This window comes from Anolis carolinensis, chromosome 2, assembly GCF_035594765.1.
Source record: "Anolis carolinensis isolate JA03-04 chromosome 2, rAnoCar3.1.pri, whole genome shotgun sequence".
Taxonomy (NCBI): domain Eukaryota; kingdom Metazoa; phylum Chordata; class Lepidosauria; order Squamata; family Dactyloidae; genus Anolis; species Anolis carolinensis.
The window spans coordinates 286,465,136-286,488,230 of NC_085842.1; the positions used below are offsets into that span (position 1 = coordinate 286,465,136).

At 40.8% G+C, this 23,095-nt stretch overlaps 1 protein-coding gene across 2 annotated transcripts; it reads left to right on the forward strand.

Annotated features, from left to right (window-relative positions):
* Window positions 1-25: 25 nt before the first annotated feature.
* Window positions 26-17,144, forward strand: ptcd2 (pentatricopeptide repeat domain 2). 2 transcript variants are annotated; one of them, XM_003216264.4, is made up of 10 exons: window positions 26-188; window positions 1,518-1,610; window positions 2,193-2,322; window positions 3,878-3,995; window positions 4,964-5,042; window positions 6,905-6,996; window positions 8,247-8,360; window positions 15,425-15,499; window positions 16,114-16,227; window positions 16,848-17,144. In XM_003216264.4, the coding sequence occupies exons 1-10, from the start codon at window positions 74-76 to the stop codon at window positions 17,070-17,072; spliced, it is 1,155 nt and encodes a 384-aa protein (XP_003216312.2). In that variant the 5' UTR covers window positions 26-73; the 3' UTR covers window positions 17,073-17,144. The 2 variants fall into 2 exon arrangements, with proteins under 2 accessions (XP_003216312.2, XP_062828376.1); XM_062972306.1 differs by lacking the exons at window positions 1,518-1,610; window positions 2,193-2,322 and having other exon boundaries at window positions 62-188.
* Window positions 17,145-23,095: the final 5,951 nt, after the last annotated feature.

Genomic DNA, 23,095 nt, shown 5'->3' on the forward strand with positions numbered 1-23,095 from the left:
GAAGTGGGCGGTCCCTTGTCCGTTATTCGCGCGCCCCTCCCTGCAGCCGCTCTTGGTACGGTCCGAGGGCAGAATGGCTACAGCAGTGCTTGGAGGTTCCAATCGGATCCTGCGGGAGGCGGCCGGGCTTCCTCTTTTAAGCGCGTTGGTCGCGGTTTCGCCTGGTTGCTGGAAGTGTCCGCAAGGAGGTACAAGAAGGGGAAAGAAAAGGGTTTGGATTCTTCTGTCTGGCCTGAAATAAATCCTCTCTCCAGTCTGCAGGAGATTTGCCTCAGCAGGGGACTACATGCCCCATCATGCACCGCTTGATCATTGCCTCTGGGGTTTAGCCGTGTGTCCTTCAAATTTGAATGGCGTGTGTTCAGAAGCAGGAGCTGCCAAATACGAATATGACAAGGAGACAAGGAGTGTATCTACACTGTAAGGTTAATGCAATTTGGCACCACCTTAATGACCATAGGTGAATGCTATGGAATCCTGGATGTTGCAGTTTTGCAAGGTCTTTAGCCTTCTCTGCCATAGACTCCTGGTGCCTCACCAATCTATAACTCCTAGGATTCCATAACATTGAGCCTTGGCATCTAAAGTGGTTCCAAACAGCATTAATTCTACAGTGTAGCTGCACCTATAAGCCAGAACAGTGTCCCCTATTTTTTTCTATTTTTTTGGTCCCAGCATCACAAAGCGAATGCTTCTCGATATTTCTGTTTGTTAGCTAGCATCAAAGCAGTTACTACCGCAGTCTAATCTTCTATTTCTAATATGTATTTCATGATACTTACAGAATCATAGAGTTGGAAGTGATCTCGTGGGCCATCCAGTCCAACCCCCCTGCCAAGAAGCAGGAAAATCACATTCAAAGCACCCCTGACAGATGGCCATCCAGCCTCTGCTTAAAAGCCTCCAAAGAAGGAGCCTCCACCACACTCGTGGCAGAGAGTTCCACTGCCAAACAGCTCTCATCGTGAGGAAGTTCTTCCTAATGTTCAGGTGGAATCTCCTTTCCTATAGTTTGAAGCCATTGTCTCTTGTCCTAGTCTCCAGGGCAGCAGAAAACAAGCTTGCTCCCTCCTCCCTATGACTTCTTCCCACATATTTATACATTGCCATCATTCCTCCTCTCAGCCTTCTCTTCTGCAGGCTAAACATGCCCAGTTCTTTAAGCCGCTCCTCATAGGGCTTGTTCTCCAGACCCTTAATTGTTTTAGTCACTCTCCTCTGGACACATTCCAACTCGTCAACATCTCCCTTCAATTGCGGTGCCCAGAATTGGACACAGTATTCCAGACGTGGTCTGACCAAGGCAGACTAGAGGGGTATCATGACTTCCCTGGATCTAGACACTATACTCCTATTGATGCAGGCCAAAATCCCATTGGCTTTTTTTGCCGCCGCATTAATGATGCTTTTAAATTTTGTATTAAGCATATTTAAATGAATATTGATCCTAAAGCCTTAATATCTGGGTTATTATGCCTATTTTCTTTTTTTCTTTTTCTTTTGCCTTTAATTTCCAGCAAGACGCTATTTACTGACAGATGATATTGTACAATTACAAGCATTTCAACAACAGAAATTGGCAACTGGATATAGAATATATGGTGAAAAAGGTATTCCTTTCATATAAACACTCATTTCTTATTTATTTATTGGTGTTGTGAAATGTTGGGTTGCCAGATTTGGATTTTGAAAGCACATTTTGCAGTTGTGTCTGCAGTCTGAGATATAAATAGAATTGGAGATAATCCCTTATATCTTTCTCCTTTTTTATGGAAAATGACAGCTTCTGCATTAATTTTGAAGCACATGCATGCCAGATATCTTCTCCAATTCAGTCTCTTGGCTTCAGTGAGGAATGAGAACTAAGGAAAATCTCATTCCCAAATATTATTATTCATGAGGATTGGAGAATTATACTATCAAGGCAGAGTTATTGCAGTGCTGATATGAGGAGCCAATTCAGGATGCTGTTGCAGGAGATATGGATAATGTATGGCTTTTAAGATATTGTTGGACTTCCATGTCATTAGCTGAGACCAGTGATGAGAGATTATTATCTGAGTTATGATCCAACAAAATGAGATACATTACCTCTCATTCTGAGATTGATCCAACACAATCCAAGATGAGATACAGTAATTTGCATGCATGTTGAATAGAAATAAAAGTACATGTTAATATGTCAATTTCAGATACATATTTCAGAACTATTGAAGAGAAGTTGGCAAAAACGAGACTGATTCTCAAAGACGAGTTAAAAACATTACTACATCTTTGCCAGACAAAAGATGAAGTGGAATTAGCCAAGAAAGCTATTTACAGGTAAAGCCTGTACAAAGGTTTTATTATTTATTTTGTATTTTGCTTTAGTTTAGTGAAATGTAAGACTATGAAAGAAAAGTAATATAAGCAGAAGCTGGAATTGCCTTCAATAATACAATGGGCACTTCCTGTTGTAAAACCTGCTTTGGCGTAAATTTGGCGAAAAAGGACTTTCCCAAGGGATGGGGTGTTTTACATGCCATCCCAGTAAAATAGCTCCTTCAGTCTCCTGTTGTGTCATCTCTTCACACCAGAAGGACTCAGGGACCACCTTAATGGTGGCCAAGTACTTTTTTATTTTAAGGATTGTTTTGCGGGGAGGGGGTGGGTGCCATCCCACATCTTTGGGCTCCGGGAGCACAGAAGATGCGAGATAATAGCTGTGGGGACTTATCCCCAGGTAATTCTGCTTAGTCCTGGAACTACCAGGAATGAATTCCCATAGGTCCAATACCCCATTAGACCCGAGCCTTTCAGGAAGGGCCTGATCTAATGGGACATCTAATTAATTTGTTTGGGTGCCTCCAGTAAACCAAGACAGGTCTTGGTTTAAAGACCTGTCTGGATGGGCCCAACAAGAAGGACTAGTTTTGCAAGATGGGATAAGCCAGTTTTTCTCAATTTGATATCCCCAGATGTGTTGTACTCACAGGACTTTTCAGTCCACTTAAGTGCAGTCCAACCCATCTGGAAGGCATTAGGTTGCTTAAGGGTGATAGGCTTATGTTCCGTTCTCTTGCTTTTTCCTATTTTGTACTTAATTATATTTTGCTGCATTAAACCAGCGCTATTAAAAATAGTGGTCCCTGGATTGATGAAGATCCCTGAACCATCAGAAAGTAATTGCTTCCATTGGGCATGTTTAATGCTAATCCTTGGCACGTTGGATCCTCAGTTAGATAGCCTGAGAAACACGGCATTATGCCTCATTGCTTTTCAAGATGTCATGTGCAATCAGGGAAATATACATTTATTGCAAAAAAATAATTTATTAGCAAGCTGGAATGTACTGAATATGCTTAAAGGTCTGGAAACCAAGTCCTATGAGCGATGGTTGGGCAGTTAGATATGTTTAGCTTGGAGAAGAGGATGAATTGATAAATAAACAGCTTTAAATATATTTCTACACAATATATATGAATGCACAATATATATGAATATTGTGTAGAAAGGGAGCAAGCTTGTTTTTTTGTTTCTCTAGAGACTAGGACATGGAGCTATGAATTCAAATAGCAGTAAGAGAGATTCTGCCAAAAAATAGAAAAGAATTCCTGGCAGTGAGGTTTGTTTGAAAATGAAAGAGATTCTTTTGGAAAGTAGTGGGTTCTTACTCATTAGAGGTCTTTGAACAGGGGCTCAGTGGCCACATGTTGGGAGTGATCTACTTAGGTGTTCTTGGATTACATGGGGTTGGACTTGATGGCCCTGGGGTACTATCCGATTGTATGATTGTTTTCAACTCTTAGATGATGCCACTTGGCATTCATTATTGGTTCTCTTGTACATCTGTCCTTTAAAACTAGAATTTAAAAGCCAGTCGATGTTTTCTATTCAGGTACCATGCAGAGAACAAAAATGTGGCTTTTGGAGAATTCAAATTTGGTCCAATTTTTATGAGGCTTTGTTATGAACTGGACCTTGAAGCATCTGCATTTGAACTAATCAAAGACCAGGTACAGTTTGCAATCCTATTTGTCTCTAGGGAAGTTGTATAATCCAGTGGTAAAATCCTTTATTAAGTATGCCCTCTTTAAATTTAGTCAGAGTTCTGTAATGGCTGGGTCCCATTATATCTGAAGAAATATATTTCCCTATATGAGTCTGGCCAAGCCCCAATCCCATCACTTTCCCAAGCATTCTTGAGGAGCACAAGGAAGAAGACCTCCTTGAGCTGTTCCTAGATTCTCTCCTTAAATCCTTTAGCACAGACATGGGCAAACTTTTTTTGCATTGGAGCCACATTGTGGGCCCATGCTTGGTGGAATAGGCCGGGGAGGGGCTGGAAGGGGACAGGGCAGGGCCCGGGTCATTCTTAGGTTATTCTCCCTGGCATAAGGATGGGGCTGCTCGCTGCTTCCTTATGTCATGTGGAAAATGAGACATGTGGTGACTATCCTGATTCTCCTCCCCGATCGTTGGCATTATGCCGGGAGGACAGCAGGACAGGTGACGGCCAAGAGCACTCCAGAGGCTCTCAGCCACTACGTGCCTTCCTTGGGTCATCCTCTCAGCATAAGGACAGGGTAGCTCGCACTGTCCTTATGCTGGGAGGAGGGCTAGACATGGAGTGGCTGAGAGCACTCCAGAGGGCTCTCAGCTGCTGTGTGCCTTCCTCCCCCCGTCCTTTTGGCATAAGGATGTGGCGGGCTTTGTTGTTGCTTTGTTGTTCTTTATATCTTGCAGATGTCCAATTATATCTTGTATTTCTTCAAATCAATTCTTGAAGGTTAGAAATAATAAATAAGGATTTGTTTTATTTCCTTTTTTAGATTATGCTGTTTTCTTCTATAGGCTTTACGTAGGTAATTTGAAATTAACAGTATAAGTTTACTCCAAGTGTTAAGAACAGAATGGAGAGTTGATCACAAATAATAGCAGCGCTGAAGCATTGTTGCAAACCAATTCTATTTGTATTCTTCAGGCTCTCCATGGCTTCTTTTCAGAAAGCACGTCTTTCAATATCTTGATGGATATGCTGTTTAACAAAGGTCAATATGAACGTAAGTAAGATGTGCCCCAAAGGCCAAACACGGGTAACAGTGAACATTTCTTTTATATAATATGGAGAAGCTATCATTGACACTGAATCATTTGATCTTTGGAGATGGCAAAACCTGATGTGATCACTCTTGGGTGCTGAAAAAACTCTTCACACATTTTATAAATATAATTGAAGAGCCCTCGAAGTGGTTTGCTCATTAAACTCTTGCTGTCTTTCAGCGGATGTAATCATGCATCCCACAGATTGTCTTACCTTGTCTTTCTTCTATTTCCTGAGCACCAAACTGCAGCACTGCATATGTGAGGGCAAGGTGTCAATAGCACTGAATATTAAATGGAATCCTGTTCATGTCTACTCTCTAAAACAGTGTTTCTCAAACTGTGCTCCTCGGGATGTTTTGGACTTCAGCTTCCAGAAATCCCAGCTAGCTTACCAGCTGTTATGAATTGTGGGAGCTGACATCCAAAACATCTGGTGGAGCACAGTTTGAGAAACTCTGCTATAAAATACTCTGAAGTCAGTAGATATCCTGAGCTGAAACTGACTGCAATTCCAGGTCTCCCAAGACTTCATTTGATGCAAACCCCCCCAAAACTGGCACACTCGTTTATTATTACTATTATTATGTTTATTTTTGTGTTTATTTACACCCTACTTTCTTTCTCTACAAAAGAGATTCAAAGCATTTTAGGTATTAATTTTGTTTAATTTTTATCCTACCTTTCTCCTAACAAGGGATCCAAAGTGGCTTACAGAAAACTTCAAACAACATATGGCTAAAAACCTAATGATACAAAAGTTTAAAATCAGTTAATGTAACTATCATGGGAAAACACCCATACTTTAAAACAGTATAAAATAATGTTTGTAACAATAATGCTAATACACATCATTATAAGTTTCATTGATGGACTATTGTTGCAGCATGGGAAAACTTCACAGCCCTTTACTTTCTGGGTTTTTATCTACCTTTCAACAGATGCAGAGTTGGGCCCCTAAACAATAAATTCTAGATAGAGAGGTTTGGGCAAAACAGCCAGTAGGCTTTTAAGAATTTTGGGTGTTGAAGTCCAAAACTCCTGTAGGGCCGAAGTTTGCCCATCCCTGAAAAAGAGCATCCCAGGGCCAGTACTATAGATCCCCATGGCTAGATACTAGATTCATTGAATTGTGTTGGACAGCTCTACAAGATGGGTGAAAGATGAATCCCTAGGGTCATAGAGGACAGAACCAAACAAAGAAACTGAACTGTGCAGATGTGACCTATCCTCAAGCCTAATAGATAAGAAAACTGCACACAAATTGCTGCAAGAAAGGTTTACTTCCTTGATCAGTTCCAGCCAGCTGTGCATCCATGAATTGCCAGGATAAAGCATCAACCATCTAGCAAGGCCTACTGAATATTTCCTATTCACTTCCAGATAAGTGTAAGATTACTGTACTAAAAATTGCTACTTTGTATCATACCCTAATCTGAGTTAGGAGAAAACTACTCCCAACAAAAATATGCTACTGTAGTCATATTTGGCTGATAGTGTTTAAGTTTGAAAGTTTTTTGTCAAAATATCAGGCTAGGAGCTTACTTTGTTCAGGGAATATTGATGTTCTCAGGATTTTCACTATCTTGGCCACACAGACAAAACATACATTTAATTAGCAAGGTTTAGGAATTGGATTGCATGTGTGCATCAGCTTTTTAAAGAGCAGATGACAGTGTATCTCATCTGTAAGGTATTTTTTACAGATTATAATTATTTTTCAGAACTTACCTTTCAGCTCTCTGACGTTATTAATTAGCAGTTGAGGGTATGTAATTATTACAGTTAATCAAGTAACACTAATTGAAAATCTGTTTGGCAGGTGCTCTGGAAGTACTGTTAGAAATGAAGCAGCAAGGCATAAAATTCAACCGAGAAACCTATTTCCTCGCATTTGCGATATGCTACAAACTGGTAAGAATAAATATTATTTAAGATGTTTTTCTAGATTTTGTTGAGAGAGAAAAACTATACCATCAATCCTAAGCATGAACTTTCCTAATTTTGATGTTTATGTTTTTGCTTTGTTAGTACATTTGTAAACTTCACCTCAAGCAAACATACATTTTAGGTAGCTGACAAGATGTACCAAAACATTGAATAAACATTGATAATCTAACAACCAGATAATATGGGAATTGGACTTTAAGGGGTGCTTTGATCAGAGCAGGACATTTCAGAGTATTATGAAAGTTGGAGCCTATTTGGATAGAAACTAAATACATTTTAGCAGTCTGTCTAGACATTGCTCTTAGATGTTTCATCATCAGTAGTGTTTTGTTTTCATAACATTTCTGATACACAAGGATTTGCTTAGACTGTCCCTTTCTGTTTGATCAGTCTTAGCATAAAATAAGTATATGTGCAGTTCATGCATATTACTATTTGTTATATTACATTTTTATGTGTAATGAACACAGTAGTTTTTTTTACTAATAGGAGTTGCCCTTTATAAGTATGTAATAGTGATAGGCTTTGGATGGAATGAGATTTATCCTGATAAGGTGGGTTGAGATGTTGTTAGTTTGATTGATCCATGGTACAAATCAGTCAAGTATCCCACCAAATATACACTCCTTTTTGTAGAGGGACCTCAAAATCTCCCTTCAATCCAAACCTGAAGAAGCAATGAAAGTCTTAATTCAACATTCTCTCTTCCATGAAGTAGGACCTGCAATGGGTTGGGATGTAAATCACTAAAAATGGTCCCATATTTAGACACAAGATCTAAAAATGTCTCATTTTTGAGAGCTTTCTTGTTAGTAGCAAACTTTGGGTTCACATATGTGCCGTATTCCAGCTTTTTGAGCAGTATGAAAATATCTAAGTCATTTGCGAATACACTTTTTCACATTTGCTTCCATTTGGTTACAGAACTATTCCTTTCCATACGCTTCTAGAAATCAGTAGAATCTATAGGTATTTCAGCTCAGTAAAATTTATCTCAGTAAAATTGGAAATTAGAAGTACATTTAGTCCCTTTTTGTGAAATTGATGTGTAAAACTATCCTGGTTTTATGTTTTTTATTACTGAAGAATTTACGTGCATAAGATTTCTAGAGAAATTTGTTAAAATTTTCACTACACCTGAAATTATGTTCCTCATAATTCAGAAAGTATTCTGAACTATAACCAAACATATATTATAACCTTCTCTTCTGCAGAACAGCCCAGAGTCTTGCAAAATTTGTACCACGTTACTTGAAGATGCACAGCTCAAAGGAGATCAGATGCCAAGAAAAGCATATTATTTTGCAGTTGCATTTGCTTTGAAACAGGTGATGGATTGTTTGCTTTACTTTCCTTATTATTTGGGTGCTGAGCCGATATAATAACATTCAATGTGGGTGTTGGTTACTTGGCCCTATTTCTAGGAAATCACTTTAATTCATAGATATTATCTCCTATCTTTTTTCTATCTTACTGTGCTACGTCAGGGAGATAGGGTGGGTTACAAATAAAGTTTTATTATTTCTCAAAAGAAAAGCTTTTTTGTGTGAATGCAGGTCATGTATGCAACCCATCTGGAAAGGAAGTCAAGATTAAGCATCACAATCTGAATATTATGTACCCTTGAGAGTAGTTGGAGCCCCCGGTGATAGAATCATAGAATCATAGAATAGTAGAGTTGGAAGAGACCTCAAGGGCCATCTAGTCCAACCCCCTGCTAAGAAGCAGGAAATCGCATTCAAAGCACCCCCGACAGATGGCCATCCAGCCTCTGCTTAAAAGCCTCCAAAGAAGGAGCCTCCACCACGGCCCGGGGGAGAGAGTTCCACTGCCGAACAGCCCTCACAGTGAGGAAGTTCTTCCTGATGTTCAGGTGGAATCTCCTTTCCTGTAGTTTGAAGCCATTGTTCCGTGTCCTAGTCTGCAGGGCAGCAGAAAATAAGCTTGCTCCCTCCTCCCTATGACTTCCCCTCACATATTTGTACATGGCTATCATGTCTCCTCTCAGCCTTCTCTTCTGCAGGCTAAACATGCCCAGCTCTTTAAGCCTCTCCTCATAGGGCTTGTTCTCCAGACCCTTAATCATTTTAGTTGCCCTCCTCTGGACGCTTTCCAGCTTGTCAGCATCTCCCTTCATCTGCGGTGCCCAAAACTGGACACAGTATTCCAGGTGTGGTCTGACCAAGGCAGAATAGAGGGGGAGCATGACTTCCCTGGATCTAGACGTTATTCCCCTATTGATGCAGGCCAAAATCCCATTGGCCTTTTTAGCCGCCGCATCACATTGTAGGCTCATGTTCAACTTGTTGTCCACGAGGACTCCAAGATCCTTTTCGCACACACTGCTGTCAAGCCAGGCGTCCCCCATTCTGTATCTTTGATTTCCATTTTTTCTGCCGAAGTGAAGTATCTTGCATTTGTCCCTGTTGAACTTCATTTTGTTAGTTTCGGCCCATCTCTCTAGTCTGTCAAGATCGTTTTGAATTCTGCTCCTGTCTTCTGGAGTGTTAGCTATCCCTCCGAGTTTGGTGTCATCTGCAAACTTGATGATCGTGCCTTCTAACCCTTCGTCTAAGTCGTTAATAAAGATGTTGAACAGAACCGGGCCCAGGACGGAGCCCTGCGGCACTCCACTTGTCACTTCTTTCCATGATGAAGACGACGCATTGGTGAGCACCCTTTGGGTTCGTTCGCTTAGCCAATTACAGATCCACCTAACCGTAGTTTTGTCTAGCCCACATTTTACTAGTTTGTTTGCCAGAAGGTCGTGGGGGACTTTGTCGAAGGCCTTACTGAAATCTAGATATGCTACATCCACGGCATTCCCTGTATCGACCCAACTCGTAACTCTATCGAAAAAAGAGATCAGATTAGTCTGGCATGACTTGTTTTTGGTAAATCCGTGTTGACTATTAGCAATGACCGCATTTGTTTCTAAGTGTTTGCAGACCACTTCCTTAATGATCTTTTCCAGAATCTTGCCTGGTATTGATGTGAGGCTGACCGGACGGTAATTGTTTGGGTCGTTCTTTTTTCCCTTCTTGAAGATAGGGACCACATTCGCCCTCCTCCAATCTGCTGGGACTTCTCCTGTTCTCCAAGAACTCTCGAAGATGATTGCCAGTGGTTCTGAAATAACTTCCGCTAGTTCCTTCAATACTCTTGGATGTAGCTGATCTGGCCCTGGGGACTTGAATTCGTTTAGAGTGGCCAGGTGTTCCTGGACAACTTGTTTCCCTATTTGGGGTTGGATTTCCCCCAATCCTTCGTCCATTCCATGTTGCTGAGGTTGAAGATGGCTTTCTTTTTGTGAGAAGACCGAGGCAAAGAAGGCATTAAGCAGTTCTGCCTTTTCCCTATCCCCTGTCACCATCACCCCATCTACTCCTTGCAGTGGCCCTATCGCCTCCTTTTTCTTCCTTTTTCTACCAACATAAGCAAAAAAACCTTTTTTGTTGTTTTTTATGTCCCTGGCAAGCCTGAGCTCATTTTGCGCTTTAGCCTTGCGAACCTTTTCCCTACAGGAGTTGGCTATACGTTTGAATTCTTCTTTCGTGATTTCTCCCCTTTTCCACTTCTTGTGCATGTCACTTTTGAGCTTTAGCTCAGTTAGAAGTTCTTTGGACATCCATTCTGGCTTCTTTGCACTTGTCTTATTTTTCTTCTTTGTTGGCACTGTTTGCATTTGCGCCTTGAGTATTTCACTTTTGAAAAACTCCCATCCATCCTTAACTCCCTTGTTTTTTAATATCGGCGTCCATGGAATGCCGCTCAGTAATTCCTTCATTTTTTGGAAGTCAGCTCTCTTAAAGTCCAGAATGCGTGTTTGACTTGTCTTAGTTTCAGCATTCCTTTGTATTGCAAACTGCAGGAGCACATGGTCACTTGCCCCTAAGGATCCAACCACTTCAACTGTATTGATCAGGTCTTCCACATTTGTTAAGATTAGATCAAGAGTTGCTGATCCCCTTGTTGCCTCTTCTACCTTCTGGACCATAAAATTATCTGCAAGGCAAGTGAGGAATTTGTTGGACTTTGTACTCTTGGCTGAGTTTGTTTTCCAGCAGATATCGGGATAGTTGAAATCGCCCATGACTACTATATCTCTTCTTTGTGCCTGTTTGGTCAGCTGTTGACAGAAGGCTTCATCAAGTCCTTCATCCTGACTCGGAGGTCTGTAGTAGACACCCACGACAAGATCTTTTTGAGTCCCGGTTCCCTTGATTCTTATCCAGATGCTTTCAAGCTGGTTTCCCGGATTACAGTCTTGCATTTCTTCTGCAACGTAACTGTTTTTGACATATAAAGCTACTCCCCCTCCTCTCCCCTTTGTTCTATTTCTGTGAAAGAGGTTATAGCCCTCAATGGTTAAATTCCAGTGATGGGAGTCATCCCACCAGGTTTCAGTGATGCCTATGACATCGTATGTGTGGTGCTGTGCTAGGAGTTGGAGTTCGTCTTGCTTATTTCCCATGCTCTGAGCATTAGTGTAAAGACATGTAAGCCCCTGTGACCTCCCCTCGAACTGTTTATTTGGGATTATTGTGCTCTCTGTACTTGGTCCTTGCTGTGTTTGTGCAGCCCTCCGTTTAGCCTTACGGCGGTTCCCTGTGGTCGTGGGTAATATAGTGTTCGCCAGGCTGTTGTTCCCCTCCCCCAGTGGATTTAGTTTAAAGTGCGCCTGATGAGGTTTGTGAGTCTGTGTGCAAAAAGATGTTTTCCTACTTGTGTGAGATGCACCCCATCGCTTGCCAGTAGTCCATCCTCTTGGAAGAGTAGACCATGGTCAAGGAAGCCAAAATGCTCCTCTTGACACCATTTTCTGAGCCAGTTATTGACCTGTACTATTTTTCCGGCCCTTGTAGAGCCGTGTCCTACAACGGGGAGGAGGGATGAAAAGATCACATGTACATTATACAGTTTTAGCTTTGTTCCCAGAGCTCGAAAATCATTTGTGATCTTTTGAAAAGTATGCCTAGCGGTGTCATTGGTACCTACATGAATCAACATAAGGTGGGGAGGGTGATGGGGCTTTAGGAGCCTGCTGAGCCTCTGAGTGATATGGTGTATTTTTGCCCCCGGGAGGCAGCATGTTTCTCGAGCCATCCCATCCGGTCTGGAAATGATGGCTTCCGTTCCTCTAAGGAGGGAGTCACCTACTACCAAGACCTGTTTCCTTTGAGGATTGACAGGGTCCCTTTTGTGCAAGACAGTGTGTATGTCCCCTGAAGAGTGTTCCTGTTGAAGTGAATCATGTAGGTGTAAAGTGTTGTCCTCCTCCTCAACATCCCCAGTGCATTCATCAATGACAATCCATTGAGATACATCCGAGAGCCCATTACTCTCCCAAGGATGTTCCTGTTGCTCCTGGTCTATGATTGGGGATGGAGCATTTGCATGATTACATAAGTGTGACTGTGGTGATGCACTGTCCCTGTCAGGGCTATCCCCTGCGCATTGATCCAGGATGGTCCACTGAGTGGTATCTAAGAAACTGTGGTCCTCCACAAGATGTGTTTCCTGATTGTATGTTAATGATGTAAGAATTTCAAATCTGTTGTGTAAATGCAGCTGAGCAGAGGAGTTCTGTGGAGGCTGCCTGGTCCTGCGTCTCCTTCTATGGGTGACCTCCTTCCAAGCCTGAGGGTTGTCTACCTTTGAGTTGATCTCCCCATAAGGTTCCTGATCATGGTCTTGGTGGTGTTGGTGTGATGCAGGCTGCTGATCTACAGCAGCGTGTTGTGCAGTGTCCAAGAAGAGCTCGAGTGCCTGAATGTCCTTAAGGGTCTTAATACGGTGCTCGAGCTGTTGGATCCTCTGCTCCATCAGAGTCATCTGTTTGCATTTGGAGCAGATGTAGTTGTCTAGTTTTTGTGTGAAAAAGCGGAACATGCCACAGCTGGTGCATGTGATGGGAATGTTTTGCTTTTGTTGCATCTCTTGGTGAGCGTGGTGGCCAAGTGGGATCTTTGTACAGTTAAGTAATATGCACGCACTTTATGTGCAGACTGCAACAAACCACGTCTTTGTGTATTTGTTTATGTTGCTTTGTTTCCTGTATGTACTGCAAAGGATAGTTAGTAAAGGTGCCTTTTATCAATGCCTGCTGTCAATCAACTTAAGTACCTGGCTCTCTTTCAACACAACAGTCACACAACAGTTAGACTTTGACCACAGGAGCCAAGCCCAAACTCAGTTTAAAATCTTAGCCAAATCTTAGCCAAATCCTACCTGAAGCCAGGGAGCAAAAATGTCCTCCTGCTTCCTCTGCTTCTGCAAGAACCAACTGCCCTTCTGGGATCAGGCTCTGGCAGAAACTCACACTGGCAAATAAAGCTTTCCCAGAAACTCAATTAACAGGGGACAATGCCTGCTGTCAATCAACTTAAGTACCTGGCTCTCTTTCAACACAACAGTCACACAACAGTTAGACTTTGACCACAGGAGCCAAGCCCAAACTCAGTTTAAAATCTTAGCCAAATCTTAGCCAAATCCTACCTGAAGCCAGGGAGCAAAAATGTCCTCCTGCTTCCTCTGCTTCTGCGAGAACCAACTGCCCTTCTGGGATCAGGCTCTGGCAGAAACTCACACTGGCAAATAAAGCTTTCCCAGAAACTCAATTAACAGGGGACAATGCCTGCTGTCAATCAACTTAAGTACCTGGCTCTCTTTCAACACAACAGTCACACAACAGTTAGACTTTGACCACAGGAGCCAAGCCCAAACTCAGTTTAAAATCTTAGCCAAATCTTAGCCAAATCCTACCTGAAGCCAGGGAGCAAAAATGTCCTCCTGCTTCCTCTGCTTCTGCGAGAACCAACTGCCCTTCTGGGATCAGGCTCTGGCAGAAACTCACACTGGCAAATAAGCTTTCCCAGGAACTCAATTAACAGGGGACAATGCCTGCTGTCAATCAACTTAAGTACCTGGCTCTCTTTCAACACAACAGTCACACAACAGTTAGACTTTGACCACAGGAGCCAAGCCCAAACTCAGTTTAAAATCTTAGCCAAATCTTAGCCAAATCCTACCTGAAGCCAGGGAGCAAAAATGTCCTCCTGCTTCCTCTGCTTCTGCGAGAACCAACTGATGCATCAGATTAAACCAGTCAGCTGCTGAACTTGCTGACTGAAAGATCAGCGGTTTGAATCCAGAGCAGGGTGAGCTCCCGCAGTTAGCCCCAGCTTCTGCCAACCTAGCAGTTCGAAAACATGCAAATGTGAGTAGATCAATAGGTACTGCTTTGGCAGGAAGGTAATGGCACTCCCACATGACCTTGGAGGTGTCTTCAGACAATGCCGGCTCTTTGGGTTAGAAATGGAGATGAGCACCAACACCCAGAGTCGGACACGACTAGACTTCATTTCAGGGGAAAACCTTTACCTTTACCTTGAGAGTACAGTAGAGTCTCACTTATCCAACGTAAACGGGCCGGTAGAACGTTGGATAAGTGAGTGTTGGATAAGTGAGACTCTACTGTAGTTAATTGACAGTTTATGGATAGTAAGCGCTGGAATATCTTTGGCTGGCTTCCTGATGGCCTTAATGTTTTTGTAGTTGCCATTTTGGGTATGTTTGGGGAAGGCAAAGTAGCAATGGTAGTCTACATGTTGAAGAAGTACTTCAGAAAACAGGTTCAACCTGTAGCCTAATTTTGCAGAATTCCAGTTCACATGCTGCAATCTCCTCCTGCATATATAATACTAGTTTCACTCGATGGGGTTAAATTGTTTTAGTCCTCAGATTACAATCTGAAGGACAGCTATCCCAGCAGGAACACAGGGGTTGGTCATTCCTCCTGTATGGGAGACTTCCTTTCAGAAGAGGTGCTACGAACAAGTTTCAAACCTGGGGTAAATCGCGATGTACGTTAAAATAGTTGTATTTGGGGAAATCTTGAGGAAAAAAGATTGCTTTGGATAACTTAAAACTGGAGCCTCTTCTTGGGAAGCTACCCAAAGTGAGTCAAAAGATGTTTTGAAAAACACGTGTGTCATGCTGGATACATTATTGAGTCACTGCAGAAGTGAGTTGGTTTTGTTTAAATCAGGATTAGGCAAAGCATGGGCCAAACACAGCCCCGTTGAGTGTGTAGGAATCCATGGACCCCCAAGATGCCTCCTTCTGAAAATTGAGAGGGGAAGGCATTTTCTATTCCTAGGAGTGGTGGTTTTTCTACATTCACCCCCCAAAAGAAACAGAAGCAGTTGATTAGCTACTTCCTCATTGTAATCATCATCGTCATCCGCCCCCCCCCGCCCCCCCAACATTTTTTGGAGACGTGCAGAAAATTAGACCCCTGAAACATGCCAATTTCTGACTTAAATAAAGTGCTCTGCAATACTTTACCAATAAGTATACCCTGATTACTGCCTCTGTTTCTTTCTTCTAGAATGATGTCGTAAAAGCCCGCTCCTATTTTTCACAGATCATAAACACAGAAAGTAGGATATGCAATAACCTGAAAGTAAGTGTGCTGAATGCTCCTGCTGAACCCTGAAGGCATGATGTTTTTGTTTAAAGTAAAGATTCTCCGTTCCTTTGAACAGTCTTAGAGCATGTAATATCCTACTATATTTCACACTAATCAGGAGAAATGATCATTGCTTTAATCTTTTATGGTTTAAGACTTGCATTGCTGGGATGTCATTGCTCTTCTTCTACTACTTTATAGTTGTAAAGTGTTTGAAATTGCTATTTCATCTGTTTTAAAACTGGATTTTCAGATTGTTCTTAGACTGATTCTTAGAGTATACATTATAACCCTTGTATCTGTGTGGGATACATTCTTGGACTTACTGTCGTTACTGTAGATAATAATGAACTCTATTGATCAAATGAGTTCAGGCAGAAGCGTACCACAGAGTCTAAGCACAACAGTCATTTATTTGCACCTTACACACGTAGCCAGAAGGCAATTTTGCACACAATATTTTAAATAATTTTGTGTATGAAACAAAGTTTGTGTGTACATTGAATCATCAGAATCACCTCTCATTGCCCATGGACCTGAACATGTTAATTTTGTGTGATTTTAAGTGAGGATCAATTAATATTTATTCGTTCATGATTTTATTCAAGCTACTCCTTCAGGCTGAGTCGGGGGACCTAGACAACCTTGTACAGACCCTGGAAAGAGCTGTTGATTCCAGTGCTTCGGATTTTGTGAAAAAACCTGAGTTCTGTGTGGAAGTGGTAAGTGAATGAATAATATAAAAACAACAAATGAGAGAAAGCTTTGTATAGCTAAAATTTTGACTTATTTTTTGCCATTGTCAAAAAGAAAAGTTTACATTATTCTGTAGGTTCAGAATCATGGAAAAGCTATACAGTCAACTTTCCACTTTCATGGGTTGCATTTTCATGAATTTCCTTATTTGCAGATTATTTACTGCCACATCTGCAAGCATTGTGAGACTAAGGGAGACCTTGATTACATGATCCCTATGAAAAACAGCAAGGCAGTGGATAGATGGGTGGAAGGGAGCAAGTGAGTGGGGACACATTTCTTTCTGAAATGGGGCAAAGAAAGGCAAAGAATTTGGGTATCTGGGCAGAGGAAAGCCACCAGCAAACACATAGGGGAGACTGCAAGCATTGTAGACTGAGGGAGACCTCGATTGCATGATGAAGCTTGTAAATGAAAAATCGCATAGGGCAGAGGAGGCAGAGAAAAACACAGAAAAATCGTATGCCTGGGTACAAAAAATCATACAGTAAACACATAGGAGAAGAAAGACATAGGCATGAGAAACACAGTGAGCAACCATACAGGAGTAAAAGATGGTGATATTTTTGTCCTGTTCTTTTCATAGCTGAGTACAGCCAGGGAGAAGCTGGAGGATAACCCAACTCTGTGTATCTGGTTTGAAGAAATCATGGCCAAGCTCCAGGCCTCAGGACAGGTGACCTCCCTGTCTCTCGATGACTTGCTGTGTCAGACCCCACAGTCAAAGAGACGCCACACGCAGCTGCTGAAACAGAAACAAGTCAGCCGACGGACTCTGAAGCCTCTACACTCGGCCCTCCTAGCTGAGTAGATCTCACAGTTGGACTGTATATTTTCCTTGGAAGAACTGGGTTCCAATAAAATGTCTCCTGTGCTTAGGAAAGTGTGTTTTCATTTTCTCTGTTTTCCTTGGTGAATTGTAATGTTCCAAACAAACCATCAGAACTTGTTGATGCTATGCTTTTAAATACCTATTTCCAAAATCTCCTTAGAGCTAGCCAGAATTACTTCTGAAGGACTGTAAATTTCAGAATCCCTCAGCCAGTTTGCACAATAACTCAAGGATACTAGGAGTTGTTATCTCCACATATACCAAAAAAGGGAGAAATATTATAACTTCACCAGCCTCTGCAAAATATGTTAATAAATGGTGTATAAACAAGTAAATAATAACTGTACCTAGAAATGTCAAGAGCACTTGTTTTGATAGAAAGGTTGCGTGGTGGCCTCTAAAGGAAAATGGATATCCTCTGTGCCCAGTATATCTCTTTCCTGATCACAAGTTTCCAAGCAGAATGATACAGCTTCATCAATGTTTATCACTACAGGGGAGATAATAAATTCTCATCGATTCCTACTGGGACAAGGAGATGGAGGGACAAAGTGTGGCTAGGAGGTTCCAAAATATCACCCCAAACAAGTTTTTAAAAGGTCACTATCCCAAAGCTCCACACATAACTCAAAAATTATCTTTTAAAAAATTCCAAATATAAGGTCACTTTCGGTCATCTGAGATAACTCCAATACCATCCATAGGGGGAAGTAGGGAGGTACACAGGTTAAAAAAAAAAAGATCTTCAAGAGTTTTGCCTACTTTGTACTTGAGTATTGATAACCAGAAGTCAGAAACTGTACTCCCTGCTGCTTTGTTGAACCTTTGGCTCTCCAGCTACTTTTGTTTATGTTCTCTGAAACACCTGGTGAGCAAAATATTCCCCACATTTGCATGAATTACATTACTTCTAAAAAGTACAGTGCAAAAGAAATATATTTTTAAAATCAGACTAACTACATTGCTGGAGTCTCAAAACAGATAGGCCTAGGTATCCTACCAATGTTGCCAGTTATACTCCTGCTTTATATATGTCTGCTAGCCTTTAAACATATTGCTGGCCAAAAAGTAAAACAATATAGATTCACCCAATGTCAAAACTACATATTATAGACAGAGCTGTGAACTTGCCTTTTTAGAGGATATATGCCACCATCTAGAAAAGGTAAAACACCATCATTCATAGCAGCTGAAATATTCACTATTCGCTCATCCAGCCCATTACCAAATTGGGATAGGTTTTTGTTTTTTACAGTCTCCACAGCCCAAGTTGTCTCAAAAAGGGCAAATGTTGCTAAGTGTCATAGGCATAGGGATGATGCTTCCTTCTACAGCTCCAGGTAAAGAGCTCACAATAACACATATCACATGTGAACCTTTGGGATCCTAATTCCCTCTGTCATATAGTATATTGTGTTTTAGAAAATGTCCCATAGTACAGCACACAGTTTTAGAAAATGAAATTTAAGGCTGGGTTAAGGAATTCTAATAACTTGTCTAAATAGTATAGAGCAGGCAGCAGAGGGCAGAATGGATCATGCTAAGTGGAACAATACATCTAGTTTCAACAGGGAAGTATAAGAAAACTGCACTGAATCAAAGAAACCGAAGCTTCTGGTGGGGTTTGTATGTGATAAAGCTCAAACATTTATGGGAATTGTCCCTTTTGTGAACTATATTCTAAATTCATATGTGAAAAAGATGCATACTAGTCTTCATAGGAAGCCATCTCCAAAACTCACAGCCTTTGTCAACCTGGATTCCTTTAGATTTCAGTTCCTGTCAAAACCAGCATGTTCAATAGTCAGGGATGATGAATGTTGTAGGCTAAACCCAAGGAGGGTTTCATATTGGGAAAAGCTGTGTTAAGGTCCTTCCAGACAGGCCCAATATCCCATGTTTTCTGCTTTAAACTGGATTATGTGGAGTCCCCACTTGCCAGATAATTTGGAATAAACAGAAAATCTGGGATCAGATCCTGAGATATAGTGCCTGTCTGGAAGAGCTCATTGGGAGACAATTTTAAAAAGATCCAGATACATAATGAGATGTATCTGGATCCTTTTTAATTGTCTCCCAATGAGCTTTAAGGGCCCTTCCAGATATTGAGATTTATCTGGATCCTTTTTAATCGTCTCCCAATGATCTCTAAGGGTCCAACCAGACAAGCCTATTGTGTTGGTTTTTAATATGCGTTTCATAGTGAACAAGTTCGAGCAAATAAGGTCAGTTTTATGATGCTTTGTCACTCTTTAAGAAAATCTAGTACAATGCTGTATTTTTTTGATCTGGATGAATGACAGGTATCTATATGCAGTATGAACCCTTATCCACATCCGTGGATATCCATTATTCGATATCCATGGTTGCATTTAAATCATTCTCCAATAATATATTCCCCCTAGAAGTGTTTCTGGGCCTTTGTAGATCCTTTGGTGTGATTCAATAGTATGCTTCCTGCCCAAATGTAATCAAAATATAAAGCTTGCTATTATCCACATTTTCAGGTATCCATGGAGAATCTTGAAAAGTATCCCCTGCAGGTACAGGAGTCATACTGAATACCAAATGATGCATTTTAATCAAAGTCAAGTATCTCTAGCAGATGATCACTTGAAAAGGGGATATTGCTGAACAGACCAACAAAGAATCTGAATAACAGAAAGAAAGAAAAAGATGGACCTGTAAAGTTGCAGCCCTAATCATCCTGAGTAAGAAGCAAATACCATAGCTTGGAAAGAGGTCAGGTAGAACAGCCAACTGAATAACGTGTTTCAGTACTGTGGATTAGACTTCTGTCAGGAAAAATTGAATATAACATTTTAATAGTGGTAATTAAGAAAAACAACAACATAGATACTCCTTTTGCAGTTCCATGTGTAAATAAGACACTCAAAGTGGGACAGCAGAGGTTAGGCAACCAAAGCATTTACATTAAATAATTTACACACTTGCATTAAGACACTTTGCAGTGACAGAAAAAAAGCTAAAGTGTAAATGGGGAATGGGCCTATGGGGATTTTATCAATTGATTTTTATGTCACCTCCGTCATTTCATCCATTTTCATAAATAAGTTGGGAAATGGGGGCTTTTGCTTCATTGGCCATCTACAAAACGGCGGCTTCCATCATCTTGCACCTGTCAATCGCTTGAGTGTCACTGAGGCACAGGCTGCTTTCTTCCTCCCATTAGCTTCCATGGCAGTTGATCAAGGAAGCTTGTCATGTTTACTTTACACTACTGATTCCCAGCTGCTGCTCTGTTGTAAAAGTAATGCCTAGCATTTATGTGATACATTTCAAGCCTTCAAAACAATTTTCCCAAATGCAATCCTTATGAGTCATCTTATGTCCTTTCAATAGATTGGGAAGGAGGTTAGTTGGATCGATTAAGACCACCAAGACCATGGAGGGAGCTCACTTCAGAGGCACGATTCAAACTGCAGATCTGACTCACTGCTCATTCACTCTCCTCAGGCCACTCTTGGAGACTTCGTCATTATAGAAAGATCAATCAGAATTGTCTGTGAATGAGTTGTCCTCATTTTGCTTCTGATTTCATTTGTTCACCTGCTTTCTCGCCCATAGAAAGACTTTTGCAGTATTGTTCTCCTGTAGTTGTGTCTCCTGATGGCAATTTAGATTGAGCTGGCTTTCCCCATCAGCCCATTATCCTCTGGTCCTATTCATAATGCTAGCACAATACATGTTGAACCTCCCTTACTTGGAATACTGACATCTGGAATATTCCAAAATTGTCCAAATGGGTGGTTAAGATAGTAACACCTTTGCTTCCTGATGGATCAGTGCACACACATTTTGTACAAAACTATTCAAGATATTATATTAAATACCTTCAGATTGTGTATATATGGGGGTATATTAAACAAATGAATTTTGTATTTAGGTAGTTTAGGTATCACTTCTAAGATATTTTCCAAAATCTGATCTTACACAAAAGCCCTATCAAATCTAGCAGCAGAACTGATTCTGTTCAAGCAGTAGCTACATGTCACTAGACTGCAAATACATTTCCCACAAACTTTCATTTTTCAAACAATGTTATGGGAGGGGAAGAAGAAATAAAATGACACCTTATTTTGTGAAGAACTTCTCCTTTGTGTATCAAGTTCTGTCAGTTCTCACAGCAAAATGCCCAAGAAAAAGAGAACTGGAAGAGGGAAAGACTGATACATGTACAAAACCCACCCTGTGGTTAAGTAGTTTCAGGGGAAATTCCAACCACAGGACCTGATTTTCAGCACTTTTACTACCTTTCAGGGAGGTGTTTGTTTTAGGAGCGGTGATAAAATTGAGGCTTTGCAAGTCTCACAGTTTCATCTGAAGAATGAGACAAGGATTTCTTTCTCAGTAAGAATCCATCCATATCTAGTATGTTTCTCTTATCTTGAGATTTACCAAATATGCTATCTTTCAACTGTCCCAGTTTGGCAGAAATGTTCCAAATTAATCCTCTGGTATTATAAACATACTAGTATTTTTGATTACAGCATAGTGTAAAGAGTTGGTGTTATAGTTTGAGTGTTGGTTCTAGGTTCTGGGAGATCAGATTCAAATCCCTGTTCTATCATAAAAACTCACCAAATAACTTTGAATAAGTCACCCTTTCTTGCCTTAGACAACCTTTCCTGAATAAACTTTTCAAGAAAACTGTAAAGGTTGCAATAAGCTGGAGTTGACTCGAAGGCACATAATAATATGTTTTGGTACTACCAATCACTGGATCTCAAGTCGAAAGAAATTCTCTTTTGGGGTAATCTTGATTCTGGTATCATATCTAATAGCACACTTAGCACACATATCCCGCCTTGTTAATTCTCTTATTCTTTCTTATCTTGTAAAATATCCTACAAAGAAAATCCTTTTCCTTGCTGTAGTCCACCTATGTATAATCGCTGACCATAACTTGCAAAAAATAACTGAAAATTTCTATCATACATCTTTTATAGTGGACATTATGTTGTAATATTTCTGCCAAACTGGCACGGTATTCTTGTTGTTGTTTATTCGTTCAGTCGCTTCCGACTCTTTGTGACCTCATGGACCAGCTCATGCCAGAGTTCCCTGTCGGCCATCGCCACTCCCAGCTCCTTCAAGGTCAAGCCAGTCACTTCAAGGATACCATCCATCCATCTTGCCCTTGGTTGGCCTCTCTTCCTTTTTCCTTCCATTTTCCCCAGTATCATTCTCTTCTCCAATTTCCAGTCTTCTCATTATGTAGCCAAAGTGCTTCATCTTTGCCTCTAATATCTTTCTGTCCAATGAGCAGTTGGGCTTTATTTCCTGAAGTATGGACTGGTTGGATCGTCTTGCAGTCTAAGGCACTCTCAAAATTTTCCTCCAACTTCACAGTTCAAATGTGTCTATTTTCCTTTGCTCAGCCTTCCTTATCATTCAGCTCTTGCATCCACAGGTTACTACGGGGAATACCATTGCTTTAACTATGTGGACCTTCGTTGCCAGTGTGATATCTCTACTCTTCACTATTTCTATCAACCCAGAATTCATCAGCCTTTAGGTCAAATGTTTTATTCCCTTGCCCTATGCTTCCACCTCTTTTAAAATTAGTTTTATTAATACACATCTGTATTTTTGAAAATGCTGAAACCAAATATAGTTCTGTACTGGGAGAGATAGATTGGATAGAGGAATTGATAGATGTATATTCTTAATTTTTAAAAGATCTCAAAAGGGCCTTTAACACTACAATATTACTGTATAGTGCTGTGATTCCAGTTTAACAGTAATGATTGCATCTTATTTTATTTATTTATTAATTTATTTATTTATTTATTTATTAGACTTGTATACCGCCACTCCCAGTTTGGCTTGGAGCGGTTTACAGAAATAGATTAAAACAATACAATTAGCTTTAAAATAACAATAAAAACAACAATAAAAACAACAATAAAAACAGACATAGCCCCGAGTTTTTCACCCATCGAAAGCTTGTCGGAAGAGAAAGGTTTTGCAGGCTTTCC

Excerpts from the sequence above, each read along its gene's own strand:
- ptcd2 (XM_003216264.4), top strand. The coding sequence starts at position 74 with ATGGCTACAGCAGTGCTTGGAGGTTCCAATCGGATCCTGCGGGAGGCG. Across the intron at positions 1,611-2,192 it reads TAGAATATATGGTGAAAAAG|ATACATATTTCAGAACTATT; the intron begins GTATTCCTTTCA and ends TGTCAATTTCAG. Across the intron at positions 8,361-15,424 it reads TTGCATTTGCTTTGAAACAG|AATGATGTCGTAAAAGCCCG; the intron begins GTGATGGATTGT and ends TCTTTCTTCTAG.